The 19,435-nt window shown below is 40.0% G+C and overlaps 4 protein-coding genes across 7 annotated transcripts; 1 reads left to right on the forward strand and 3 right to left on the reverse strand.

Moving 5' to 3' along the window:
• Positions 1-422: 422 nt before the first annotated feature.
• LOC308114160 (casein kinase II subunit alpha-like) lies at positions 423-8,482 on the reverse strand. Of its 3 annotated transcripts, none has more exons than XM_080470839.1 (15): positions 8,317-8,482; positions 7,495-7,586; positions 7,159-7,236; positions 6,862-6,990; positions 6,673-6,784; positions 6,487-6,588; positions 6,346-6,396; positions 6,185-6,244; positions 6,013-6,096; positions 5,824-5,934; positions 5,607-5,708; positions 3,303-3,403; positions 3,039-3,187; positions 2,850-2,939; positions 423-1,304 (listed from the first exon to the last, which is right to left on the reverse strand). In XM_080470839.1, the coding sequence occupies exons 4-15, from the start codon at positions 6,960-6,962 to the stop codon at positions 1,189-1,191; spliced, it is 1,179 nt and encodes a 392-aa protein (XP_080326965.1). In that variant the 5' UTR covers positions 6,963-6,990; positions 7,159-7,236; positions 7,495-7,586; positions 8,317-8,482; the 3' UTR covers positions 423-1,188. The 3 variants fall into 3 exon arrangements, with proteins under 3 accessions (XP_080326965.1, XP_080326966.1, XP_080326967.1); XM_080470840.1 differs by having other exon boundaries at positions 7,482-7,586; positions 8,317-8,385; XM_080470841.1 differs by lacking the exon at positions 7,495-7,586 and having other exon boundaries at positions 8,317-8,382.
• Positions 8,483-9,680: 1,198 nt separating this feature from the next.
• On the forward strand, positions 9,681-12,224 carry LOC308114066 (uncharacterized protein). The gene is made up of 11 exons (XM_080470705.1): positions 9,681-10,048; positions 10,188-10,249; positions 10,366-10,398; positions 10,511-10,558; positions 10,770-10,817; positions 10,932-10,991; positions 11,082-11,120; positions 11,217-11,591; positions 11,684-11,722; positions 11,816-11,887; positions 12,046-12,224. The coding sequence occupies exons 1-10, from the start codon at positions 9,960-9,962 to the stop codon at positions 11,872-11,874; spliced, it is 852 nt and encodes a 283-aa protein (XP_080326831.1). The 5' UTR covers positions 9,681-9,959; the 3' UTR covers positions 11,875-11,887; positions 12,046-12,224.
• Positions 12,225-12,301: 77 nt separating this feature from the next.
• On the reverse strand, positions 12,302-13,687 carry tyrobp (transmembrane immune signaling adaptor TYROBP). Its single transcript, XM_080470706.1, has 5 exons — positions 13,188-13,687; positions 13,072-13,092; positions 12,844-12,987; positions 12,681-12,748; positions 12,302-12,592 (listed from the first exon to the last, which is right to left on the reverse strand). Exons 1-5 carry the CDS (start codon positions 13,222-13,224, stop codon positions 12,536-12,538), a joined length of 327 nt encoding a protein of 108 aa, XP_080326832.1. The 5' UTR covers positions 13,225-13,687; the 3' UTR covers positions 12,302-12,535.
• A 1,621-nt stretch (positions 13,688-15,308) lies between these two features.
• hcst (hematopoietic cell signal transducer) lies at positions 15,309-17,128 on the reverse strand. 2 transcript variants are annotated; one of them, XM_080470843.1, is made up of 5 exons: positions 17,096-17,128; positions 16,679-16,757; positions 16,470-16,490; positions 16,201-16,335; positions 15,309-15,949 (listed from the first exon to the last, which is right to left on the reverse strand). In XM_080470843.1, exons 2-5 carry the CDS (start codon positions 16,719-16,721, stop codon positions 15,879-15,881), a joined length of 270 nt encoding a protein of 89 aa, XP_080326969.1. In that variant the 5' UTR covers positions 16,722-16,757; positions 17,096-17,128; the 3' UTR covers positions 15,309-15,878. The 2 variants fall into 2 exon arrangements, with proteins under 2 accessions (XP_080326969.1, XP_080326970.1); XM_080470844.1 differs by having other exon boundaries at positions 15,315-15,949; positions 16,679-16,745.
• Positions 17,129-19,435: the final 2,307 nt, after the last annotated feature.

Genomic DNA, 19,435 nt, shown 5'->3' on the forward strand with positions numbered 1-19,435 from the left:
GAGGGAGCGGGGACCCGTTCAAGGCTGCTTATAGCTTCAATTAAAAACACATTTCATATTATGCCAATATATATGAGATCTGCAGCTTCAACAGTTCAATAAGCTGCTGATATGTTATGATCAACTTGACCAGTTTTTGAGGGCAGCGTAAAGAACATACTTCTTGGTTTTACCTTTTAAACCACATTCAGCCTTGCAGGGCTCAAGAAATCTTGAGGCATTCTAATCTCAATGTCAAAGCTACCGATTAAACTCATGTATTTGAGTCTACAGGCTTTGCCCTAAGCATATGGGATTATGCATAATGGAATTAATTAGTTATGTTGGATAGTCTAACAACATTGTTGTGCCTAAAATTCACTTGTGTATTGCCAACGCAACCACTCAATAACAATGTAGTGCTTGTAAAAAAAAAAAAAAACCCTGTTTAAATTGTTTATTTTTGAAGTTGTTTTTTTTTTGTAGGTGATGACTCCTCCCAACATAAAGCAAAAAAGTTACAAAATTGTCTATGTAATCAAAATCATGTGTAAGAGACTTCATAAAAAACAAACATGAACACATACATATACGTACAGAAGTGAAAGTAACATAAAATTGGCAAACTATTGACCCTGTGAAACTCAGCATTGGGTGCATGCAACCTGACAGTAACTGTAGAATATCTACAAAGAGTCCAATTAATGAATGATAGCATCTAAACAACTTCAACACACCAACAAACTCCTGCACATTACATCGTGTGCAACCGGCGAGCGCTGTTCGGGCGGGGCGCGCCAGGCTCCTGACTCTAGTCATGTGAAGTCGTGTAAAGGTTCACAGTGTAATACAGCAGGATCCCCCATCAAACAGTTTCAAGCAAGACTGTATATTTGGAACATACAAAATAAATTTTATTATCCATTCTCTTCATGTCTACATCTTATTAGAATTTCTAGACAATGGCATTGTCAAATAACACACCCAAATTAATTCTAATAATCCTGACAGGTGCAACAATACGTTTCTGTCAAGTCCAGGTGTCAAAATATAACTGAATGTGAAAAGCAAAAAAAAAAAAAAAAAAAATCTTTTTTTTTTTTTTTTTAAATTCTTTGTTATTCTGAACATAAAAAGGGCGAGCCGTGGGCCCGAGAACTCGGCGGAACGCGGCCACAAACACACATGGACACGGGAGAGGAAGTGGCTTCAGGGCTGGGACCCGGTGGCGGCGGGGACTTGTGTGGCCAGAGTGTTGGGGGCAGAGATGACGGGGGATCCAGCGATGTTAGCCAGCGGCTGTGAGGAGGACATTGAGGTGATGCCTAGGAGAGACGGCGGGCTCGTTAACCACGTCACAAAATCACACATTTCACTCCCAATACAGGTTGGTAACACTGGAAGATTTAAGGTTTTTATTGTCACTGTAAACAAAGAAATAAGGCAGCACTGAAAGTTTTATAGATACAAAAGTAAAAAGATACATATTTTTAGAATTTAAAAAGGTTCTGTAGGATAAAATCAAACATTTTTTGGGGGGAAATTCAAAAGTTTTGATTTTTTTTTTTTAAATATCTATATTATTTGGAATTAAAAAGCTAAAATTAAAAATTACAATTGGCTGCAAAATGCATAAAAGTGTAGTTTGATTTAAATTTGTGATAAAGAGAAATGCATCTCAAATATAAATACAATACAATCACACAGTATAACTTGTTGAAATAAGTCCCTTTTTGTTATGGAAATTTTAACCTAAAAAAATAAATCAAAAAATGTGTATATTTCATAAGGTTTAACAAGACGCCATAAATATAATAAAAAAAAATGCTTGAATTTTTCTACATTAAGCATTTGTAGAAATAACTGACAAATACATAAAAAAATTATATTAGAATAATCTGAAACATTGATTAAATTCGGTAATTATCGCTCAGATGAGCTTTTTCTGAACGTTTTCTTATGATGAAAAAACATTTTAATCTTGTCTCTGAGTATACCATTCAGTTACACATTTTAAAAAAATCAAAATGTCAATGTATTAAAAGCATGAATGAACCCTTTTTTTTTTTTTTTAAAAGAAATCTCAACTTGTCATTAATAACTTTAAAACCAGCCGAGGTCGTTCAATTCCTCCATTTTGGGAAACTTCAGCTGACGCCCATGAGGCATTCCTTTAATCAATGAGTGTTTGTTTTATTATATGCAGATCACTTGCCTGAGTCGTGATAAAACATGTATCAGCGACCCTTGAACAGTGAACAGACACGACGACAACCTGCTTCTAAACAAGCTGCTTGTACTGCCGTTATATCAAAACAAGGGCATCGAACACATTTGAGTTCAGGAGCCACATAAACAAACACTTTTGGAGAATTTGCCAAAACTCAGACGAGCCATTATTAGCCATGCATCTTTGATCACATGCACACAATTCAAAATATGTGCAACCTTGTGACCAACAAACAGTCAAGTTAAGACCCAAACAGGGACGGACTTTGCTAAATAACGTGGGGTGTCCAAACTTTTTTCACTCCATACAGAGAAAGACACAAACCGCAGGGCCGAATGAGACGAATTCAAGAAGTTTGTAGTCATAGCCCATTGTATGACTCAACATCTTTAAAGGGAGCCAGCTCATTCAGGTACAGCAGTAAAATACAGGGTTTTATATATTTGGCCTGATTTTTCTAAAACTTGCTTCGTGTCAATGATGCACTGACCTCTGACTGGAGTCCTGGCCACTGATTTAGGTTTCATACTAGTCCCCATGAAAAGGAAGATTTCTATAAATCAAAATGTTTCTTGACCAGTAATACAACTACTGGGTAGCCTTTGGAAAAAAAAGAGTCACTGTTTGTGAGACGACCTACCAGCCATCATACTTGAGGAGCTGACTGGAGTGGAGCTGGCAGCCATCCCTCCAGGAGTGGCCCCTCTTCCCTGATCTTTGACGATGGGATCTGAGAAAGGGAAAAGTGTGTGTGTGTGTGTGTGTGAGCGCCTTTAAACACCCAAACGAGTAGCAGGTAAAAGAAGAGCTCAGACCAGAATGAACTCACAGAAGTAGGGATGATCCATGGCCTCTCTGGCCGTGAGGCGAGCTTGATGGTCGTAGCGCAGCAGTTTGTCGAGGAAGTCCAGGGCCTCTGTGCTGACGAGGTGCTGGTTCTCACTGTGCACAAACCGCTCCCACCTTTTGCGGGAATGTCTAGAAGAGAGAGAGAGAGAGAGAGAGAGAGAGAAAAAAAGATTCATCTGTCAAAGCCTTGTCCCAAATCTTTCATGGAGGCTTTTATTGAGGTCGAGCAGCTGCGAGGTTTCACCTTCCCAGGATGTCATTGAACCGTGGATCCAGTTCAATGTTGTACTTGTCGATGTAGTCGTACAGGTCCTCGGTGCCCAGGACTTTTGCAATTCGCACGAGCTGCAAAGTTTAAACAAAATAAAAAAAAAACATTATTTACCAGCAGAAAACTAAGCATTATGGAGTGAGTTTCAATCAGATACACTGCATTAGTCCCAAAAAGAAGACTAGTATGAGGACACAGCCATCTCATGACACACATAAATGAATACCTCCAATATGCCCATGAAATAAAAAGGATATTTCTGTTTTTTATGCGTCTGTATATTGATTAGCTTGAGACCTGTATGAAATAGTAACATAAAAAAAAAAGTTCTGTCCTTTTCTCTTCCTTAAAGCATCGTCTGATCATCCATCCTGCCATGGCAATGAAAACTGGAAACCTTCAGCATTTTACCAGAAATATGTTATGAAACATCGTTTCACGAGGATTTTCAGATATTTTAGTGGCAGAGCGATAAACATCACAATAACTTCACGATCAAGAAGGTAAAGAATAAAAAAGGCAGCGTTACATTTAAATAAAACGCAAGAGAATCCACACGAGGAACAAGAAAGTTCTTTCATTTTTCATTTGTGCACTTTGAGCACGACAATGAAAACATGCAGCTAAAGGCCAGCAGGTTTTTTATTTCAACCGAGTGAAGATTTCGTGCTCTAAAACTAAGGCCCCGTTTACATGACACCGAATCCGTAAAAGAAAAAGAAAAAGGAGTGTGTTTACGATGATGTAGTTAGTATGCCGGGCCACGGGAGGGCGCTGTTGCTTGATTTTGTAATGAAACCACACGGACATGTGTGCAGAGAACAATACGCTATAATCCATATGGACTGATGACACGTCGGATGCTATCGGGTGACTCTGAACTATAAAACTACTGATATGGACGATAAAACTAGAACACAGACTGCGAGTCGTACCACTACGGGTCTGCCATGTTTGTTTACAAGTGCATGAGCAGAAGGAGGGGGAGGGAGGGGGGTGCATGCGCAGTAAGAGCGCTCGTATCCTCCGGCAGTCTCTGCGGGGCGGAATTGCAACCGTGAAAGAATTTTTCCACCTTGGGAGCCGGAATAAAAACAACGGTGTCGTGTAAACGGACCCCCCCAGAAGTGAAGAACGTTTTTAGGATACAGTCGTATTCATTGTCGTGTAAACGGGGCCTAAACCATCAGGCATCTTCACTGAGGTGGCAGCAAATAATTGATTTATGTAGGAATGATCAGATCGGATGATCGCACTCAGAGGGGGGAAAGAAAAGTTTTTGGATTGTTTCCAGAGTATATATACATGCGACTTAGGACTCAAACATTGATATTTTCACTTCATTCAACGTTAAACTTCAACATTAAATTTGTCTCCTCCTCCCGGCCGAAGTGACTCAAACAGCTTAATCCTGCAAGTATCATTTGTCTTCCGCTCATGTTTTGACTACGTCGCTTTAGTTGAGCACAAAACAATCAGATAAACAGGTACAGGCCCACACAGACAGATTACTGAGGAGATTTCTTGGGAGTTTAAATGTGATTTCACATCATCACATTAAGCGGTTAGTCTAAAGATTTCTCAGTGTGCATGTAAAGAAGAAGTCTGTCCTCTCCAACACTCTCAAGTGTTTTGGCAGTTTTATCATTTCAGTGCATCAAGTCCAGTCAGAACCTGCTAATGTCTCAAGTTTGACAGACAACGACAAATTCAGCGGAGCCACTACTCCACCTTATGGTACAGACGTGTTTCAAGACGCCGCGGCTTCTTTATGAGCTTGCTTACTTTAACAGGTGCAAGTTTTAATAAACGTCTTAGCTAAATTTACATAATGTTCCTTTATGGGTTAACGCATGTCATTTTCTTAAATGAAATAACTAAGAAACCTAAATATACTCATAAATTAGAAGCTGTGTTATTTGGAAGAGGCAGTTTATCTATGTTGTTTATAAATCTATCGCTTGTTGGTCATGTCAGGATTAAACTGTAGTTTGAGGCAGTGATAATCAATAAGAGCTTCCTAAGTCATGATTTATAACTAGTATTACACAGAATGATTTTAGTCTGTGGGATATCAACAAGTGGTTACACATTAAACGTGAGGGAGAGAACCAATGCGGAAAGCTAAATTTTAATGATCCAATGAGCAATTCCAAAAGAATTTCAGTATGTCAAGATAATTTTAAGGTTAAAGTCAATGTAACAAAATTGTGTAATTCATTGAATACAGCATCACACACTGCTCTCTTCATTCACAGCAGATTGAATTCTTCATACCTGATCATAGTTGTCATGACCATGAAAGAAAGGCTCCTTCCTGAAGATCATGCTGGCGAGCATGCAGCCCAAACTCCACATGTCCAAGCTGTAGTCGTACATCTACACGCACAGTGAAAAGGAGAGGGGGGGGTGGGGGGTTTAAACTGGAGTCAGGTGCTTCCTGTAAATCTCTTGTTGCCCGAGGTCTATATTTGCATACTCGCATGGGCCTCACCTGGTAATCTACCAGCAGTTCAGGTCCTTTGAAGTACCTGGACGCCACTCTCACGTTGTACTCTTGGTTTGGGTGGTAGAACTCTGCCAGACCCCAATCGATTAGACGGAGCTGAAGAAACGGGAGATAAAATCCTTCAATGACGGCCGACATGACCGACGAGAGATGGAATGAACGAGGGTACAATACCTTTCTGTGTTCATGGTCGATCATTACATTGTGTGGCTTGACATCTCTGTGCATAATTCCCATACTGTGGCAGTAATCCAGGGCCTACGAGGTGATTAAAAAAAAAAGAAGTTTTTATCACCTGCAATGAGGATTAAACTACTGGAAATAGTTGGAATAACTAAAAACTCACCTTTAAGATTTCATACATGTAGAACCGTATGTCAAAGTCCGACAGAGTTTGATACAATTGCTGTAGAAAAACAAAACATCATTACTCACCAGAAAATACATGAATAAAATTAAATACAGTATTTAAAATTCATGATTCACAAACACATTATTTATCATTACCTTGAAGTCTGTGTTGTTCACATGTTCAAAGACCAGAGCGGGAGTTCGGGACTAGAATTATAGAGAGCATGTGTTCATGAGTCTTTGTACACATGTAAATCCTGAAATGTGAAGCAGCAAAAATTAGAATTAAATAAATACCACGGGATCCTTGACGATGTCTAACAGTGAGATGATATTTGGGCCGCCTCTCAGATTTTCCAGGATCTTTATTTCTCTCTTGATTTTCTTTTTCTTGACAGGCTGCAAACAGACAGTATTGTGATGCACGTGAAATCTTTACTAATTATCATTTTCAGAATAAATATCAAATTGCCGTCTCCATACCTTCAGTATTTTGACAACCACTTTTTCATTGTTTGTGATGTTTATGGCTTCGAACACTTCACTATATTTGCCTCGCCCTAGTTTTCTGACTAGCTGATAGTCGTCTTGGTTCCTAAAAAGAACATTAAATAATGTTAGAAATACTTCCAAACATGCTCATAACAAAGAAACAATTCCTCTTTGCCTTACCCCCATTCAACAACATGGGACTCATAGTCCCAGTATTCTCGAGGTCTCTGTGTGTTTACATCAGGGTAAACTCGAGAGCGGCTTGGAACAGGGCCAGACATATTCTACACAGGATCTTCTCTAAATGTCCTAAAAGACAAAGAAAGTAATTAGAAAAAAAAAGTTTCATCTGTTGTGTGATTGTCAGAAATTTACAAGTGACGGACAAGCACAATGAATAGTAATTTATCATCAAGTAATATATTTAGTATTTATAGTAATCGTCTGTCATGTAAGACACATAAATCAGCACCGTACCTGGGAGGTTTCCTCCAGGATTATGTTGACAGATGAAGTGGAGCAGAAATGTCAGAGATGCCTTTTATAGTCAGAAACCTACACGGACAACACAAATATATACAAACTGTTAAAATAATAAAGCATTTCCAGGATTTCAACTGCAGATTAATGACATGGCTTATCCTAAAATTGTCCTGCAGGATGTTGATTTACTTAATTCAAGAGTGCACACTCCTCACGTGCTTCAGATATGCAGTAATGGTTAAATGAATTAAAAAAAAACAAAGCTAAAAACGTAAAATTGTAAGTATTGTCTTCTGTGTTGAAATAAGGCAGCGTACGAAATGGAGAAACCTGGATGTTAAATGGGGGCATCCAACCAGTCTAATCAGGAGGTACAGGGTTCAATACAGTCATCACTGGGGGCTACAACAAGGCAGTGTCTCCTGTTGGAAAAGGGCAGAAAGTAGGTTGATTAAAATCAATACTGTCAATTAAAAGCAAACTGTGAGAGGCAGCGGACGGCGCCGACACACAGCTCACGTTAAGCCGGGGTTGTGCTAAATTAATGAACGCCGGGGGGAAAGCATTCAGGCCACACAAGCAGTCTCCAGGGGGGGGAACTAGTTGGTTTAGATGAGGGCCAGTTTGCCCGCTTCGCAGTCTGATGAAAAGATGAGCGCAAAACCCCGCACAAACCCGGTGTGGCCCCGCAGGCCTCCAGTGGAGCTAACAGCCAGCTAACGGCTGAGCTAACAGTTAGCCACCGGGCGAGCCGGGCTAGTTAGCATTAGCTCACGAAAAGCCGGCTGGAAAGTCACAGCCAACTTCGACCACAGTATCACACTTGACCCGTGAGAATACAGCAAATAGCGTCCCAAACAGAGAAAACCACACCTCGGACGGTCGGTATTGTAGTAAAACTGAGCGGAAAGCTTCGAAAATCACATTTCCTAAAGCTACAAAAGTGCTAAGCTAAAGGCTAAGGGAGTGAATAGCCTGCTGGCTGGCGAGGCAACTGGCTGACAACGCCTTGAAAAAACCCCAATAAACCCGCGGAGCGAGCAGCGGGGTGGCACCACGGCAGTGGGGCTTGTTTTCAGCTTTACCCCGCATCCGAAGCCCTTGGTGGTGGCTCCGAAGCAACGGCGATTCGAGATTAAATAACACGATTACCTCTCAACGTTGTTGGGACGTCAATATGGCGATGCTCGAGATGAAGAGCTTAGTGGGAACAGCCTCTCCTGCAGGGGGCGCTCTCTTTTTTTCTGTCCACACGAGGGGCTGCTGCAGCTCCCTCTGCCACCAACAGGTCTCGATCCAGCAAGAAACTTCTGTGTGCATGGATCCACTGATGATCTACGGCTTTCTCAGTTGTTTTTCCAACATGTCATGTGCACACGTGGCCGCGTCAGATCTGCTGTTTCAATAATAAACTAAACATAAACAGACTTACAGTAATGTGATTATGGTGGAGGCTACAAAAATGTCCTATTGGCCAAAATTGTAACACAATTTTTTTTAATCTTGAATGACAAGTGAAGCTGCTATTTGAAGTAAAAGTCAAGTTGAAGTGAGCTTTATTGTCAATTCAGCCACATAGAGAATTGGAATAGAAATTTAATCTTGCTTGCCGAACAACGGTGTAGACACATATCCTTTAGAATAAAGAAAATGGAAAATATAGACAAAATATATCATCCAAAAAAGAATAAAAGTAAGACAATAGAGAATATGTGCATGAAAAATAGTGCAAGGCCATTTCAAACTAGAATTTAAAAACTGAAATGTGTAATACCCAAGACAATACTCCTGAGATGTGGACTATACAATACAGTGTAGCCTCAAAATATGCCCATGGATATGACATGTGCACAAGACCTCGCTGAGGTCACATGATCGGTTGTATCTGAAGCAGTGTCCGCGGCATTAAAGTTAAAATGAATGAATGAGAACTTACTGTATTGAATCAAAAAATTCAGTTTCCCATTTGTTTAGTTTTCCCATCATTCTGATTGATACTGGGTTCAAATGTTGTTGACTTTATTCAAGATATGATCTCTTTGCCAGCACAGAATGCAAGCGGGGGACAAAAAAATAAACATGCAGGATTAACTGTAAAATTGAAATAAGTTTTGTATTTATCACAATATTGCAATATATAATAGTACCAAAGGCCTGTCAGATGCCTATTAAATCAAATACTTTAATTGTCTTCTGAAAACAACGTCTAATGACTAAAGTTGACCTTAAGAACTGAGCATTTAATTCATGCAATGTCGGTTGCTGTGTGGCCTGCACCTCAAAAAGAAGTTAATAATGAATTCACTTTAAGATGTGAAGCAAAAGAAGAAATCAATTTGCACGTAAAGACTTCATAAGGTAGAACTTAGGTGCTGACGTACCTAACGAAAGGACTGGCGTATAGAGCTTCTCTGTGTAAATGAACAATGGTGCAACAGTTATAAAAAAACAAAAAAAACAAGAAAACAATACAAGCTCTGTGGCATTGACTTCCTCTGCTCTGTACCAGAAGAGTCACTGGGGGCAGTTTAACAAAGTAACCACCTACCTGTAATCAACGCATAATGGATGGGTAGATCCGATCGCTTTCGCGAGCTTGGATGTTTCAAACAACCGCTTTGAGTTTGACCCGAAGTGAATAGGCATTTGTTTTGCTTTTCGGAAACCTGCAACGCAACTGTTGCTCCTCTGTGCGCACGTCACGCACCGATCAACACGCAGAAGTAGTCTTTTGAATGAAACTCAACCTGATACATCTTGTAAGAATCTGTAATTAACAAGAGCAAAGCCCACTGATGTATGAACACTGGCGCTACATAAAGGCCGAGCTGCTTGCTTTCAACACAAACTTGGACACTTTTGGGCCAAAATCAACAATGAAGTTGTAAGTATTTTACATTATTTTGAATTTAATCAACTTTATTTCACTAGTCACATTAACATCCATTTATGGTCAAGCTTCAAATAAATCATCGCTGTCTAATTTCATCCAAATACTTGGATTTTTATGTGATTTATTTCAGCTTCTTGTGTGGTTTGCTACTGTTTCCATTTGCAGCTGTGGTGGAAACGGCCTCAACTAGAGGTAACCAGTCACACGGGAAAATCAATGAGTGAAAGTTACATTTAATGCACACAATCTGTAAGATTTAATCAAATTATGTGGCAGGGAATAAACCAATTCTATATTTTCCTTTCTAGCCCAGGGAGAAAATGTGTTAAGCTTTCTGAATGGTGAGGTTAATTAATAAGGTATTCTGGTTGAACCTAATCTTTTCTAAGTAGGTTTAACAATGTTTGAAATGTTAAAATAACTTGTAAATTTCTATTTCTTTTTTTTTTCCAGAAGCTCTTAGCACAACTACAGAAAAGGCCACAGTAACAAAAATCACAGGTATGTAGTTCGACAGGTTGTTCTTACATAAACTTTAGTTATGAAAGAGGAAGGACGGGAGATATCTCATGCCAGATCCTCAAATGAGTTTTTAAAAAATGAAACTGAGAGCACAAAATAATAGACAGTCACACTGCATGAGTCCTGCTTGTTGTATTCTAAACAGTTATAACCATTCCACTAATCATCATCATGCATCTTATTTCTGCAGCGAGCAAGAACTCTGCGAGAACTCCTGCGAACGACAACAAATCTGAAGGTTCATTTTTGATTCTTTCTGTCGGGTCAAAATGTTGAAATAGATATTTGACAATAGGTGCGTCACACATTCCTGAGTTTATTTTCTTCTTTAAAAAAACAAAAACAAAAGCAGAATTTGCAGACAAGTCAGAGGATGAATCTGCGGGGAAGATCCACAACAGTGGCTTACCAGGTATGTGAGATCTAATGAAAAAATAAAAAATGAAGGAAATTAGATTCTACGCTAGAAATGCAACCAAAACATCCCTGTGACCGTTTTCAGTGCCAGAGGCTCCTGAGAGGACTGGAAGTGAAAGTACAGGTGCAGTATCCAAAACCTTCTCAATGTCTGCTACAGTGCACAATAAAGCTGGTGGTGAAGGAGAACCTGTCTGTCTTTCCCCGATTGCGTTCAAAGACCTCGACAGCCACGAGGTCTTCATTCCCAAGCGTCCTTCCAGGAAGACGACGACCGGGGGAGTGAACGGTGACGACGTGCAGTCGATGGATATCACAAGCAGACTGCGTCAGGACTCCCGGAGTGCCGATCACAGCGGGCCTCAGGAGGAACAGCAGGCCAGCAGAGATCACACTGATCTTAACAGCGAGGAAGAAGTCATGACGAGACCTCAGGGGGTCGGGAACCCGAGACGGGCCACATGCGGAAATGTCGGTGGGATGAAGAGAGAGTGGTCTCCAAGCCAAAGTGGAGAATGGCTGGATACAGGTAGTTTGGAGGACAGCAATGGCCGGCCGGCTGCAGTGGGTAGCACTAAAGATGCAGGCTATGACGGTAAGACGAGAATCTCCAGAATCGAAACAAATCAAACGGTAAAGAAACTTCGTTGTGAGCAATCAATGGCTGAATCATTCATGTTCCCTCAGAAACCCGAGAATACATGAGTTGTAAAATGCATCCGTTTGGTAAGTGTTTTTCTTCCGCTTGTGAATGTTGTGAATTGTGAGCTTATTACTGGTGCATGTAAAGATATCAACGCTTTCTTTTTCTTACTCCAGCACGTCCACGACACGGCACCGTCAGGACGGATTTTCCAGCACGGAGTGGAGCCTCCTGATGTTCAAACGAAGGTGTGATTCTGTATTTTAGTCTCACAGAATGACCCGCATGTGTCTTCTCCCCATCAATTTAACCACTGATGACATATCGTACATTCAAAGTTCTGCATCTTGTCATTGTTGTGTTTCGAATTAACGTTGGACATTTCTTTTTTTCTTTTCTATTCCAGATTTGATTTCTTCCTCCTAATGATTCAGGGACCTTTGTCTGTTGACTCACGAGTAGCAGACATGCCACTTCCGCAGGTTTTGGGGATTTTTCCTCTCCTATTTTTAGATTTTTACATGTACCTCCCCCCCCCTCTGCATCATGTGAAGGAGTCTTGAAAATAAAAGGATTTTGACACTCATGCGTTGCGTGGACTGATTTAACAGAGTATGCTGCTTGTTGTATGGATTACGGTTGTAAATGTGATTAAAACAGTCTGACTGTTTAAGACGCTGTTTAATTTACAATAAGTTAAAAACATAGACTCACAGGTTACAACAGAATATGATTCACAATAAAGCACACATCACATTTAAATTCAGTAGTAATGGAATACGATTAATTGCAATTATATGCAAAATACATACGTATAGTTCATATATAAGTAGCAAATCGAAAGAATGTTGATCTGGTTACATTTGGAGATTGCTGGAATTTTTGTTCTTAAATGTTCATTTCTTAAAGTGGCGAAGTTCACTGTAAACATCTGACTGGACTCCATGTAACTCCTACGAGACAATCAGATCAGTTTGAGATCATTACAACACAAATAAAGCAATATATTTTGGAATGTTTACATTAGTGGTGTTATTTTACCTGATAGGGAGATTCTGTGAGTTCCGCGGCTGTTTTCTTTGAGACGGATGATGGCGGATTTCTTTTGCCTGTTGAAGCAAATCAAAAAGTGTCAGGAGTAATTTAAAAAAAAAAAAAAAAAAAAAAAAAGAGCAGAAATGCTCTTTACAAAGTGAGCGCTGACCGTCGTGTGAATCCCAGTCACTCCTCCTTCTGTGGTGGGTGGCAAAGCAAAAGACCGAGATGGAGATGAAGAGGGTCAAGATGATATCAGAGGTAATAATGCCCAGTACTGACTCCATGTTCATCAAGTAACAGGAACCACATTCTGAGGGGTAAGAAAATATAGACTTGAGATGCAAAATGAAAACACAGAGCCTCTTATATCAACAGGTGAAGAGATGCAACATACCTTGTTGTCCTTCAGCTGATCCTGCAAGAAAAAAAAGAGCTCATAAAAACCACAAATGATGAAAAAAGCCGCTATACTACTGCTGCTATAATTGTCAAAACAGTTGTGGCTCTCACCAAACAGCGAATCCACGATGCAGAGCGAGTTGGACATCTTCTTGATGCTCGTGTCTGGTTGAAGGGGAAACGAGAGGGAGTGGCTGAAGGCCGCCGGTCCTTGTGCTCCCTACCAAAACGCAGCGCCGTGACCTCCGTAAACAAGATGTGCGTATCCAGAGGCAAGAGTACTCACAGCTCTTCAAGCTGTCAGTTCGCCACCATTCGACGAGAGGAGGAAGAGGAGGAGGAAGAGGAGGAGGATGTCCGATGTGTAAAGAGGAAGCTGGTATTTTTGTTATGTCGCTTCTATGTCACGAGCCCCGTTGGTCTCAAGAAAAGAAAAATGTCATCCGGGATTTAGGCTTTGCTCTTAATTGATTATATCGTTTCTTTCTATCAGGTTGATCATGATGAGAAGCTTCTGACTTCCGTAGGTTCTGCTCACTGACGTGCGGTTGTACCTCCCTACTGAGCATTTCCCCTTGACCTGTGGTTTGCTGTGTTTACTGCTGCTCTCTGAGGCTTCGCCAAAACCACAAGGTTTTATCCAATGATGGTGTATTGCCAGTAAAGCGAAAGTACTGCTTTACAGTTTTTATTCCTGTTTTCTTATTTTCAAATGTTCAAATAGGAACAGATATTTATAGTGTTGCCACAGACATACACATAAATGTTAATACAATGTTGGTTTTAATTTGAAATGGTTATTTCCAGACAGTGATAAACAGTTTCTATAACATGAATAAGATTATCAGAAATTTAATACTGTGGGGGACTTTTATGTAAATAATGTAGACAGATATTTGATTTCATACCTTTGAAATAAATCTGATCTGACATTTAACTTTTCAGGGAGGCCAGAAAACTAGAATCCTACTTCTGATTAATAAAGTGTGTGTAAGCGGCCAGATTGCCGAGGTTTTATTAATGAAAATGTGTAAATGAATGAGTGCATGGATATCCAATGAACAATGTAATGAATGTTCATGTTTTACAGTTGCAAGACAAATGACATTTGGACTGTTTGATTAACAGTAACAGAACAGCCTCAAATAGGTTTTGTAAAGTAAAACCAATCGCTTCATCACAGTTAACAACCATTTGATTTTTGGGCTTATACTGTATAGATTGTAAAACACTGACGACAACTTTGCGATTGTCATGATTGTGAACATTCATTTTAGCTTTCCTTCAGCTTTTTCTAAAAGGAAGCTTTATACTTCTTCTGCGCTTTTTTAGTTTGGGTGTTTCTCTTCATTTTGTCAAATAGTGTTACTTAATTTATGCAAAAGAGCTAAAAACTCATTTAACACATTTTTTTTTAACAATAATTAAATGATAGAAAATGGTTGTACTCACATTCTACTGTCTTAATTTAGGTCAAACGCGTAACTGGTATTTATTTGATAATTAATCATTCAAAATGAATTATTCTGATATTTAATGGTTAATCTTCCTTTATAATAAATACAAACTAATTAATAGCTAATGAGTGATTCACCTCCTATACCAATTTTTCAGCTTGCGATGGCTGACTGATTATTCACTATGCTACACCACTATATTCACTATAACGCTAATCACATTGACCTATTCTCACACACACTCACACACCAGTGCCGATGGCAGTGGTGCAAGATTCAATCCCCATTAGGGACAATTCATGGTTCAATGCCCTGCACTTGGACAGGGAAAGATGGAAATTGAACCTACAGCCTTGCAGTTGGAAGAGAACAAACTCACAAAGTTAAGACATAAAGTAAACATGAACAGGAAGCAGCTCTGACATATATATAGACAGTAAATAGGCTTTGGTCAACATATTTCAGCTTTGAGTCAAATGCCACAGCAGACCACAGAAACAGGTCAGTGTACGACAACTCTAATTCCAACCTCATCAGGCCTCCTGTCTCAGTAAAACGGCACAGATGTTACAGTACAGGAGAATAAACTATTAAAAATGAGGAGGGTAATGAAAAAAAATTGAGAATTAGTGAGGCCAGCAAACAGAAAACAAGGACTTATGAACCACAAACGAAATGATATAAAAACAAATTAAACTGTGAAGAGTAAAAAATACATTTTCTATTAATGATGTTTAAATATATTTAACACAAATGGTAACAGACACGTTTTTTTGTTGTTGCTGTTTTGCATTTATGAGTTGATGATTTTGAATAGAATTGAATACAATATAATATGATAAAAAAAAAGATATGTTTTATTAATCACATTGGGAAATTCTTACAAATTTCAATTAACATTGCACCACACAGAAAAAAAAATGGAAGTGAAAATATCAATAGGATATATAATCAACTAACTATATAACAGTGTTGACAATATTTTCTTGAATTGTGGGTTGTCAAAATCAACAGGTTTCATCAGATATTTTATTTTATATTTCACATCCAGGATTTGTTAACTTACAGTAAAATGTGCGGATTAACTTCAGTACCTGGAAAACAGGTTTCTAATAATGAAACTTGTTTTCCTGGTGAGGGCGCTCTCACACTTTAATGTGTGTGTGTGTGTGTGTGCGTGTGTGTGCGTGTGTGTGCGTGTGTGTGCGTGTCTGTGATTTGTGAAGTAAAGTTAAAAGTTATGGTTGACGATGAGAGTCAGGCCCTCCCTAACTTCATACTGATTTCAAAAGATGACCCTGGGTGTATTCAGGATTCTGATGTGTATTTCCAAGCTGAACACGGTTCATGTCGCGCGTGGCTCCTTCTTGAAACAGTTTTTGCAGTTGGCCCGGACATTCATGTACACTTTGTCAGCTGAAAAATAGAGACGGAAAAAGCAGGGAGGACGTCACTTCAAATGCTTTGTGGAAGAGTGACACCAATCAAAGACACTCTTGATATGAGCGGGGGAACAAACGTTCAGCATCAGTAAGGACAGAAAGAATCAAAGGAGGAAAGAAACCAGACGCTGACTCTTGACCTTTTCAACGCCAACACGTACTGAAACACGCCGCTGACACAAACACGATGAAAACATGAGTCATTTTCAGAGCAGCTTCTTTTACCCTGGTCTCTTTTCTGGCGTCTCGAGGTGGCACACCAGTAGGTGCAAAAGACAACGACGAGGGTCAGAAAAACATCTGCACAGATGATGCCGGCCACCGTCCCGGGCTCGATCCTGTAGCAGGACACGGCACCGTCTGACGAGCACAGACGGTTAAAAGATGAGTGCGAAGCAGGAAAAACACGACAGATTCGTTCACGTCTGGTCGTCTGATTCTGCATTAGTGCTACTTCCTTGATGACATTTAGGAACTCGTATGGTTGGACATACCTGGGACCGCTGCTGTCAGGCCTTGAAGAAGGAAAAGAGATTAAAAAAAAAACAAAAAAACATGTTTAGTGATTTTGCTATTTATCTCAATTGTTCTGACTGCAACAAGTTTGTCTGTTAAGTTTCCGTTGTGGTTTCATTTTCCTGTGTGAGCCCACCTTAGTGTTGAGTGTGTGTGTGCAAAACAACCTGAAGCTGTAAATACTTACTGCAAAGAAATAATAAGACAATGATGAATTCATTACGTGCCATTGCTGGGTAAGTCAGGTCAGTTATCTGAAAGACAGTCTGTTACGTACCTCGTAATATTAGTTCTTATCACACACACTTCATTTGCTTTGATTTCAACATCATCCAAAGTTTTTGGAGATTAAAAAAAAAAGTTGTTTCTCTAAACACAAGGAACAATATCATCACGTGTAACGTCCCTGTGCTTGCGTTCAACTGAAGCAAATTGACATTTTAACATATTAGGTTTAAAATATGATGATAAATATAAAGTTTTAAAAAGATATTTAGGGTCACATATGTTTTTAAATCTGGGCCTTTCTATTCAATAGACATATTTGCTGTACATGGAAACATTAAATGGTACGTGAGGAAGAGAAAGAGCTGGTGTCGCCTACCTGCTCTGCTTTCTGTGGTCCAAAAAGAAGCCGTGCCTCGCGTCTCCAAACAGTTTTCACTTTTAAAAGGTGACGTCAGAGTTTCTGACTTCCTTTTGGGGGGCTGAAAAGCCATCTTGTTGTGTGGTAGTCAACAGCAGTTTATGGAATGGTCGAGTGTAGATGATCCAGATGTGTCTTTCTATTGATTTGTTATCAAAAAACAATACAGACATTACACACACACTAGTTGTTTGGATGCTGGCATTTTGATATATAAAGCATTACTTTTCATGTGCTAATTAAATGCTTTAAATTTGAAATGTCTGCTAAGTCTTCAGTTTTTCACAAAGGGCCACATGAAAAAGTAACACTAGTGTTGAGGGCAGAGACTTAAGTTGACTTGAATTTTGCTCAACATTAATTTTTGTTTGGATAAAAGCTGTATTTTTTGTTTGTTTGTTTTTTGCACAATTTTGCAATTTGCAACTGTTGCTCTGTGACATGTTTTCTCAGAGTTCCCGTCTTTGTGTGACCATTTTTTTTCTAAATTACAAAGAAAATTCTAAAAAAACCCAATTTTTTTTCCATTAACATTCAATACCCTTGTTGCGCTACATATATTATTTGCAGTGATCACACTGATCCAAATAGTTTACAACTGTTATTTAGATTAAACCAGCCTGAGCAGCTCTATCTAGACAGTAAGATGATTTCTTAGATTAACCAGCCTGAGCAGCTCTATCTAGACAGTAAGATGATTTCTTAGATTAACCAGCCTGAGCAGCTCTGTCTCTAGAGTCTAGACAGTAAGATGATTTCTTAGATTAACCAGCCTGAGCAGCTCTGTCTAGAGTCTAGACAGTAGGATGATTTCTTAGATTAACCAGCCTGAGCAGCTCTATCTAGACAGTAGGAGGATTTCTTAGATTAACCAGCCTGAGCAGCTCTGTCTCTAGAGTCTAGACAGTAAGATGATTTCTTAGATTAACCAGCCTGAGCAGCTCTGTCTAGAGTCTAGACAGTAGGATGATTTCTTAGATTAACCAGCCTGAGCAGCTCTATCTAGACAGTAGGAGGATTTCTTAGATTAACCAGCCTGAGCAGCTCTATCTAGACAGTAAGATGATTTCTTAGATTAACCAGCCTGAGCAGCTCTATCTAGACAGTAAGATGATTTCTTAGATTAACCAGCCTGAGCAGCTCTGTCTCTAGAGTCTAGACAGTAAGATGATTTCTTAGATTAACCAGCCTGAGCAGCTCTGTCTAGAGTCTAGACAGTAGGATGATTTCTTAGATTAACCAGCCTGAGCAGCTCTATCTAGACAGTAGGAGGATTTCTTAGATTAACCAGCCTGAGCAGCTCTGTCTCTAGAGTCTAGACAGTAAGATGATTTCTTAGATTAACCAGCCTGAGCAGCTCTATCTAGACAGTAGGAGGATTTCTTAGATTAACCAGCCTGAGCAGCTCTATCTAGACAGTAAGATGAAGCAGGAACATGAATTAACAAAGAGGCAACAAAAAAAGAGGAACATGACTTTGAGAGTTTGAGCAAATGGTGACAGAGAACAAGCAACTTCAGAAGCACCTTTCGTGAGGAGTGGAAGTGTGTGTGTGTGTGTGTGTGTGTGTGTGTGTGTGTGTGTGTGTGTGTGTGTGTGTGGGGGGGGGGGGGGGGGGGGGGGGGGGGGGGGGGTGGTCGGGACCCGTAGCGACACCCCGGGGCCCGAGGCCATCGGGCCCGGACATCGCCCCAGCGAACCATCCCAGAGAGCCACGCCCCCGCCCAGAAAGCACCAGATGGAGAATGCAGAGAGGAATCCCCCCCCAGGCAAGAGGAGCCCCGGGAGAAGGATAAAGGGCACAGGGCACAGGGCACAGGGCACAGGGCACAGGGCACAGGGCCCCAGGCCCCCGAACAAAGCCGCCAAGCCGAGAAAAGGCCGGACCTTCTTGTGTAGTTTTGTAATGAATTCGAAAATCATTCAAGTAATTATTTATTCTAATCGCCAGTCGGTCAGATTTCCTTTCTCAAGGATGCAGTCAGGTTTTGTTTTCATGATTTATCAGCTTCTTTGGCCGAGCTGAATACATTATACATGTGGTTTGCTTTCAATTTTCATTGTCGGTCAGCTTCGCTCCCCCTCCTGAGATTTGAGTGATTGTAACTCTTTGCAACAGCAGAGGGCGCTGCCAAGCTGCAAAGCTGCAAAGCTGCCAGCTCAGGATCCACAAACTCTTAATGAGACTGAACAGTGGAGTTTCTGCTTTTTTCTGTTTCTGCTTTTTTTTTTTTTTCAAGGCTGAGTTTATTTTTTCCTTGGACAAAATTACTCTTAAAGGAAGTAAAAAGTTAGCAA

This window comes from Lipophrys pholis (genome assembly GCF_963383615.2).
Source record: "Lipophrys pholis genome assembly, chromosome: 9".
Classification (NCBI taxonomy): Eukaryota; Metazoa; Chordata; class Actinopteri; order Blenniiformes; family Blenniidae; genus Lipophrys; species Lipophrys pholis.

What these genes read in the sequence shown, in the direction of transcription:
- LOC308114160 (XM_080470839.1), bottom strand. Translation starts at nt 6,962, where the DNA reads ATGTCTGGCCCTGTTCCAAGCCGCTCTCGAGTTTACCCTGATGTAAAC. An exon ending in TTCAATGACATCCTGGGAAG is followed by an intron (nt 3,188 to 3,302) that starts GTGAAACCTCGC and finishes TCTCTCTTCTAG; the next exon opens with ACATTCCCGCAAAAGGTGGG. An exon ending in CTCCTCAAGTATGATGGCTG is followed by an intron (nt 1,305 to 2,849) that starts GTAGGTCGTCTC and finishes CGTCTCTCCTAG; the next exon opens with GCATCACCTCAATGTCCTCC.
- LOC308114066 (XM_080470705.1), top strand. Translation starts at nt 9,960, where the DNA reads ATGTATGAACACTGGCGCTACATAAAGGCCGAGCTGCTTGCTTTCAAC. An exon ending in TGTGTTAAGCTTTCTGAATG is followed by an intron (nt 10,399 to 10,510) that starts GTGAGGTTAATT and finishes TTTTTTTTCCAG; the next exon opens with AAGCTCTTAGCACAACTACA. An exon ending in GACTGGAAGTGAAAGTACAG is followed by an intron (nt 11,121 to 11,216) that starts GTGCAGTATCCA and finishes TTGCGTTCAAAG; the next exon opens with ACCTCGACAGCCACGAGGTC.
- tyrobp (XM_080470706.1), bottom strand. Translation starts at nt 13,224, where the DNA reads ATGTCCAACTCGCTCTGCATCGTGGATTCGCTGTTTG. An exon ending in CATCGTGGATTCGCTGTTTG is followed by an intron (nt 13,093 to 13,187) that starts GTGAGAGCCACA and finishes TTTTTCTTGCAG; the next exon opens with GATCAGCTGAAGGACAACAA. An exon ending in ATCAGCTGAAGGACAACAAG is followed by an intron (nt 12,988 to 13,071) that starts GTATGTTGCATC and finishes CTTACCCCTCAG; the next exon opens with AATGTGGTTCCTGTTACTTG.
- hcst (XM_080470843.1), bottom strand. Translation starts at nt 16,721, where the DNA reads ATGGCACGTAATGAATTCATCATTGTCTTATTATTTCTTTGCA. An exon ending in TGTCTTATTATTTCTTTGCA is followed by an intron (nt 16,491 to 16,678) that starts GTAAGTATTTAC and finishes TCCTTCTTCAAG; the next exon opens with GCCTGACAGCAGCGGTCCCA. An exon ending in CCTGACAGCAGCGGTCCCAG is followed by an intron (nt 16,336 to 16,469) that starts GTATGTCCAACC and finishes TGTGCTCGTCAG; the next exon opens with ACGGTGCCGTGTCCTGCTAC.